This window comes from Perca flavescens, chromosome 4, assembly GCF_004354835.1.
Source record: "Perca flavescens isolate YP-PL-M2 chromosome 4, PFLA_1.0, whole genome shotgun sequence".
Lineage (NCBI taxonomy): Eukaryota > Metazoa > Chordata > Actinopteri > Perciformes > Percidae > Perca > Perca flavescens.
In genome coordinates, this window is record NC_041334.1 from 40,164,466 (window position 1) to 40,171,758 (window position 7,293).

Here is a 7,293-nt window from a genome sequence, read left to right on the forward strand (position 1 = left end):
TAGCCACTGGTCCTGTAGCCACTGGTCCCAGTAACTGGTCCTGTAGCCACTGGTCCTGTAGCCACTGGTCCCAGTAACTGGTCCCAGCCACTGGTCCCAGTAACTGGTCCTGTAGCCACTGGTCCCAGTAACTTCTCCTGTAGCCACTGGTCCCAGTAACTTGTCCTGTAGCCACTGGTCCCAGTAACTGGTCCTGTAGCCACTGGTCCCAGTAACTGGTCCTGTAGCCACTGGTCCTGTAGCCACTGGTCCCAGTAACTTGTCCTGTAGCCACTGGTCCCAGTCACTGGTCCTGTAGCCACTGGTCCCAGTAACTTGTCCTGTAGCCACTGGTCCCAGTAACTGGTCCTGTAGCCACTGGTCCCAGTAACTTGTCCTGTAGCCACTGGTCCCAGTCACTGGTCCTGTAGCCACTGGTCCCAGTAACTTGTCCTGTAGCCACTGGTCCCAGTAACTGGTCCTGTAGCCACTGGTCCCAGTAACTGGTCCTGTAGCCACTGGTCCCAGTAACTGGTCCTGTAGCCACTGGTCCCAGTAACTGGTCCTGTAGCCACTGTGTCAGCCTGTCAGGGGATCATGTGAACTGTTGTGTCCCTGTTTTAATGGTAACTAACTGCTGTCACTGCTCTGCCTGTCGGTCTCTCTGTCTGCCTGTCTGTCTGCCTGCCTGTCTCTCTGTCTGCCTGTCTGTCTGTGTCTCTGCCTGCCTGTCTGTCTGCCTGCCTGCCTGTCTCTCTGCCTGTCTGCCTGTCTCTCTGCCTGCCTGTCTGTCTGTCTGTCTGTCTGCCTGCCTCTCTCTCTGTCTGCCTGCCTGTCTGTCTCTCTGCCTGCCTGCCTGCCTGTCTGTCTGCCTGTCTGCAGGTTTCTGGATGGACATCGGCCAGCCTAAAGACTTCCTGACAGGGATGTGTATGTACCTTCAGTCGGTACGGCAACAGGCTCCCGAGAGGCTACGCACGGGGCCAGGTTTCCTAGGCAACGTCCTGGTGGTGAGTTCAGCCCGTTGGTACTTCGTCACATACAAGAACCGGGCTGAGTTCTGACCCGTGCTGCTCGCTGCTCTCCTCAGGACCCCACGGCCCAGATCGGGCAGCACTGCACCATCGGGCCGAACGTCACCATCGGCGCCGGCGTGGTGGTGGAGGACGGAGTGAGAATCAAACGCTGCACGGTGCTGAGGGGCGCCCGGGTCCGATCGCACGCCTGGCTGGAGAGCTGCATCGTGGGCTGGAGCTCCTCGGTAGGCCAGTGGGTGAGTAATGGAGAGAGAGAGAGATATACTAGGCCAGTGGGTGAGTAATGGAGAGAGAGAGAGATATACTAGGCCAGTGGGTGAGTAATGGAGATAGAGAGAGAGATATACTAGGCCAGTGGGTGAGTAATGGAGAGAGAGAGAGAGAGATATACTAGGCCAGTGGGTGAGTAATGGAGAGAGAGAGAGAGAGAGATATACTAGGCCAGTGGGTGAGTAATGGAGAGAGAGAGAGATATACTAGGCCAGTGGGTGAGTAATGGAGAGAGAGAGAGATATACTAGGCCAGTGGGTGAGTAATGGAGAGAGAGAGAGAGAGATATACTAGGCCAGTGGGTGAGTAATGTAGAGAGAGAGAGAGATATACTAGGCCAGTGGGTGAGTAATGGAGAGAGAGAGAGAGAGATATACTAGGCCAGTGGGTGAGTAATGGAGAGAGAGAGAGAGAGAGAGATATACTAGGCCAGTGGGTGAGTAATGGAGAGAGAGAGAGAGATATACTAGGCCAGTGGGTGAGTAATGGAGAGAGAGAGAGAGAGAGAGATATACTAGGCCAGTGGGTGAGTAATGGAGAGAGAGAGAGAGATACTAGGCCAGTGGGTGAGTAATGGAGAGAGAGAGAGAGAGATATACTAGGCCAGTGGGTGAGTAATGGAGAGAGTGAGAGAGATACTAGGCCAGTGGGTGAGTAATGGAGAGAGTGAGAGAGATACTAGGCCAGTGGGTGAGTAATGGAGAGAGTGAGACACACTAGGCCAGTGGGTGAGTAATAGAGAGAGAGAGAGATACTAGGCCAGTGGGTGAGTAATGGAGAGAGTGAGACACACTAGGCAAGTGGGTGAGTAATGGAGAGAGTGAGAGAGATACTAGGCCAGTGGGTGAGTAATGGAGAGAGAGAGAGAGAGATATACTAGGCCAGTGGGTGAGTAATGGAGAGAGAGAGAGAGATATACTAGGCCAGTGGGTGAGTAATGGAGAGAGAGAGATACTAGGCCAGTGGGTGAGTAATGGAGAGAGTGAGAGAGATACTAGGCCAGTGGGTGAGTAATGGAGAGAGAGAGAGATATACTAGGCCAGTGGGTGAGTAATGGAGAGAGTGAGAGAGATACTAGGCCAGTGGGTGAGTAATGGAGAGAGTGAGAGAGATACTAGGCCAGTGGGTGAGTAATGGAGAGAGAGAGAGAGATATACTAGGCCAGTGGGTGAGTAATGGAGAGAGAGAGAGAGATATACTAGGCCAGTGGGTGAGTAATGGAGAGAGAGAGAGATACTAGGCCAGTGGGTGAGTAATGGAGAGACTAGGCCAGTGGGTGAGTAATGGAGAGAGAGAGAGAGATATACTAGGCCAGTGGGTGAGTAATGGAGAGAGAGAGAGAGATATACTAGGCCAGTGGGTGAGTAATGGGAGAGAGAGAGAGAGAGAGATACTAGGCCAGTGGGTGAGTAATGGAGAGAGTGAGAGAGAGATACTAGGCCAGTGGGTGAGTAATGGAGAGAGTGAGACACACTAGGCCAGTGGGTGAGTAATAGAGAGAGAGAGAGATACTAGGCCAGTGGGTGAGTAATGGAGAGAGTGAGACACACTAGGCAAGTTGGTGAGTAATGGAGAGAGAGAGAGATACTAGGCCAGTGGGTGAGTAATGGAGAGAGAGAGAGAGATACTAGGCCAGTGGGTGAGTAATGGAGAGAGAGAGAGAGATATACTAGGCCAGTGGGTGAGTAATGGAGAGAGAGAGAGAGAGATATACTAGGCCAGTGGGTGAGTAATGGAGAGAGAGAGAGAGATACTAGGCCAGTGGGTGAGTAATGGAGAGAGAGAGAGAGATATACTAGGCCAGTGGGGGAGTAATGGATGGAGAGAGAGAGAGAGAGATATACTAGGCCAGTGGGTGAGCAATGGAGAGAGAGAGAGATATACTAGGCCAGTGGGTGAGTAATGGAGAGAGTGAGAGAGATACTAGGCCAGTGGGTGAGTAATGGAGAGAGAGAGAGAGAGATATACTAGGCCAGTGGGTGAGTAATGGAGAGAGAGAGAGAGATACTAGGCCAGTGGGTGAGTAATGGAGAGAGAGAGAGATAGATACTAGGCCAGTGGGTGAGTAATGGAGAGAGAGAGATATACTAGGCCAGTGGGTGAGTAATGGAGAGAGTGAGAGAGATACTAGGCCAGTGGGTGAGTAATGGAGAGAGAGAGAGATACTAGGCCAGTGGGTGAGTAATGGAGAGAGAGAGAGAGATACTAGGCCAGTGGGTGAGTAATGGAGAGAGGAGAGAGATACTAGGCCAGTGGGTGAGTAATGGAGAGAGAGAGAGATACTAGGCCAGTGGGTGAGTAATGGAGAGAGAGAGAGACACTAGGCCAGTGGGTGAGTAATGGAGAGAGAGAGAGAGATACTAGGCCAGTGGGTGAGTAATGGAGAGAGAGAGAGAGATACTAGGCCAGTGGGTGAGTAATGGAGAGAGAGAGAGATACTAGGCCAGTGGGTGAGTAATGGAGAGAGAGAGAGATACTAGGCCAGTGGGTGAGTAGAGAGAGAGAGAGAGAGAGAGAGAGATACTAGGCCAGTGGGTGAGTAATGGAGAGAGAGAGAGATACTAGGCCAGTGGGTGAGTAATGAGAGAGAGAGAGATACTAGGCCAGTGGGTGAGTAATGGAGAGAGAGAGAGAGATACTAGGCCAGTGGGTGAGTAATAGAGAGAGAGAGAGATACTAGGCCAGTGGGTGAGTAATAGAGAGAGAGAGAGACACTAGGCCAGTGGGTGAGTAATAGAGAGAGAGAGAGAGATACTAGGCCAGTGGGTGAGTAATGGAGAGAGAGAGAGAGAGAGATACTAGGCCAGTGGGTGAGTAATAGAGAGAGAGAGAGATACTAGGCCAGTGGGTGAGTAATAGAGAGAGAGAGAGATACTAGGCCAGTGGGTGAGTAATAGAGAGAGAGAGAGAGACAAAAACTGTAAAAAAGACAAAAAAATGGTAGAAGGAAGTAAGGCAAGAATAGGTCAATAGTATCAAAATCTTCAAAAACAGTGACATAAGAAGAGGACCCCTAGGGGGACACGTACCCCCTACAGTCCTCCAGAGTACCCCTAGGGGGACACGTACCCCCTACAGTCCTCCAGAGTACCCCTAGAGGGACACATACCCCCTACAGTCCTCCAGAGGACCCTTAGGGGGACACGTACCCCCTACAGTCCTCCAGAGTACCCCTAGGGGGACACGTACCCCCTACAGTCCTCCAGAGGACCCCTAGAGGGACACATACCCCCTGCAGTCCTCCAGAGTACCCCTAGAGGGACACGTACCCCGTACAGTCCTCCAGAGTACCCCTAGGGGGACACGTACCCCCTGCAGTCCTCCAGAGTACCCCTAGGGGGACACGTACCCCCTGCAGTCCTCCAGAGTACCCCTAGGGGGACATGTACCGTCCTGATCTCCAGTTCTCCTCCCAGATCAGTCTGGCATCTTGAGATAGAGAACATTTGGAGCCTTTCGCCAAACGACCGACCAATCAGCGTTGGTTTTGAGGCGGGTTTAGGTGGTGATAGACAGATGGTTTATCCAATCAGCTAACCAGGATTTTCAGACAGCGGTAGCCCTAATTCTGTTAGCTTTTCGCTAATGCTTTTTCCTCTTGGATCCTTCTTTTGGAATATGGAACAGGAACCTGAAATGGGGCCTTTTATTCTTTTATTCCTAAATTCTCGTTACACAAACGGCAAATCTCCTTTACCGACATGTTGCTAGCTTGTTGGGCTAACGAGCTATGCTTGGCCCGCAGCAGCAGCAGGGGTAGCCTGGCTTGTGGTTGTGTTTTCATACGCTTCGCTGATCTGATTGGTTGATTTGGCCCGTCTATCACCAACTATATGGTGATAGACAGATGGTTTATCCAATCAGCTAACCAGGATTTTCGCCCCTTCCCAAAAGTTCACCAACGGAAAGTTCCCAGATGGATATGCCGAGCTAATGGGAAGCGATCCATCTGGTGGAGTCAGGTGGTCAACCCGTACCCCCATTAGAGAAACACTGTGTTAGCTTGTAGTTAGGTGGGATGATGACCTCTCTATCTCTAGTCTCATGTTGTATGTGTAGATTTGTTATTGTATATGTACTGTATGTCTATGTGCTGTATGTCTGTGTTAGCTTGTAGTTAGGTGTGATGATGATGATGATGACCTCTGGGTGACTCTGTGTCTCCAGGTGCGTATGGAGAACGTGACGGTGCTGGGAGAGGACGTGATCGTGAACGATGAGCTCTACCTGAACGGAGCCAACGTGCTGCCGCACAAATCCATCAACGAGTCGGTCCCGGAGCCACGAATCATCATGTAGCATCGGGGTGGCAGGAGGAAGCTCCCAGAACTCCACTGAACACCCAATCTGTGCCACAGAGAGAGAGAGAGAGAGAGAGGGACGAACATATGGGTGGAGGAAGAGGAGGAGGAAGAGGAGGAGACAGTTCTTTTCTTTGTTGTTTTCATTAATTTCGGACTTGTTTTTAGCCCTGCTTGGCTGCACCGTCCATCAGCCAGAAACGATGAGCTGTCAGGAAGCAGCCTGGCCCGTCAGGGAGGGTTATACGCAGACCTGTGTCAGCGCTGCTGCAGGTAACACATGAGACTTAAAGGGGACAGACTGTAAATGTCTCCGTTTGTCCCCTTGGCTTTATTACAGAAAGGGGGAGGGAGGGCACCAATAGACCTTTTTCACGGCAGACATGTTGACATGTCGTAGTAGGAAAAGCACAGGTGTGTTAAACCATTACTGATGGCTGTATTCCACTTAGGAGAGGTCTATATCTTACTGGGACACCTGATGGAACTGAGCCATCGTTAAGGTGATCAGTCTCATCTGTGCTTTTCCTACTATGACAAGTCAACATGTCTGCTGTGAAAAAGGTCCATATGTAGGGCTGTGTTCGATTGATGAAATTCATAGTGGACTAACACTCATTCAGTAGTACCGACTAATCGATTAGTTGATTTAATCGACAGATCTGTAAATCTGAGTTTCTCCGCAAAGAGTCGTGCTAAAAGGATGCATATATTGAATAAGATAATAGCCTCATTTGCATATTTAAACACAACATTTCAGACGTGTAATACAACAAATGACTACCTTAAAATAATCAAAGTAGGTTTCACGGTGATATCTGTTAGGTGAAATGTCAACCCTTAATTCTTGTGTTTACCAGAGATGTGCTCGTACGTTTCTTGGAAATAAGTCATTCAGCATGAAAACAGCATCAGACATGACTAATGGACTAAAGAGATCTAAGTTACACTAAGACCAAAACCACCGATTAGTCCACTAATCCACTAAGAGGGAGCAGACCTCCCAATGTGGGTGCGTTGTCTGTCAGATGGTGGAGGGACTAGTGTGGAGTGTTTTGGGGGGGTTAAAGAGCAATATGAACACTGCATTTTATGGTGTTTTTCCACTTCCACTTCCACTGCTCGGCTCGGCTCGGCTCACCTTTTTAGGTTTTCCGTTACGATAAATAGTCCCTGGTTCCTGCTAACAGGTACTTTATTTAGTACCGCCTCCGTGGAGGTTGCCAGCAAGCTGAGGCGATACCAAAAGGTGAGGTGAAAACCTGCAGGCTGCTGATTGGTCGGAGAGAATCGTCAACTAATCACTGCGTCATCGTTAGCGACAGACGGGGGGGCCTGAACAAACCGCCATTTTTAAATAGTTTAGCCAGCCGTGGATTATATATATTTTTAATTTTTAGTCCTCCAACTTCTTTAGAAACTAAATGTGTCTTCTGGCAAACAGCCACAAACTGAGAATCACACACACGTGTGTGTGTGTGTGTGTGTGTGTGTGTGTGTGTGTGTGTGTGTGTCTGTCTCTCGTTAGGTCACGGCTACAGATGCACCAATTACAGCTTTCTAGGCCGATTTCTGATTTTCTTTTGAGTTAGGCCAGCTGATACCGATTTCATTTTTTTCTAACCACTTTACATTTCTCTTTAATAGAACATGTTGTTGACCAGATAATGGATCACTATAAAACAGAACTATATAAATGACTCCTG

General features: G+C 49.7%; 1 protein-coding gene across 1 annotated transcript in view; it reads left to right on the top strand.

Annotated features, from left to right (window-relative positions):
* Positions 1 to 5,960, top strand: part of gmppb (GDP-mannose pyrophosphorylase B) — a 26,250-nt gene extending 20,290 nt beyond the window's left edge. The window contains exons 8-10 of the mRNA XM_028576349.1: positions 862 to 989; positions 1,070 to 1,252; positions 5,454 to 5,960. Of these exons, the coding sequence (XP_028432150.1) occupies positions 862 to 989; positions 1,070 to 1,252; positions 5,454 to 5,585 (443 nt within the window). The 3' untranslated portion in view covers positions 5,586 to 5,960. The remainder of the gene's footprint in view (positions 1 to 861; positions 990 to 1,069; positions 1,253 to 5,453) is intronic.
* The last annotated feature ends 1,333 nt before the right edge of the window (positions 5,961 to 7,293 follow it).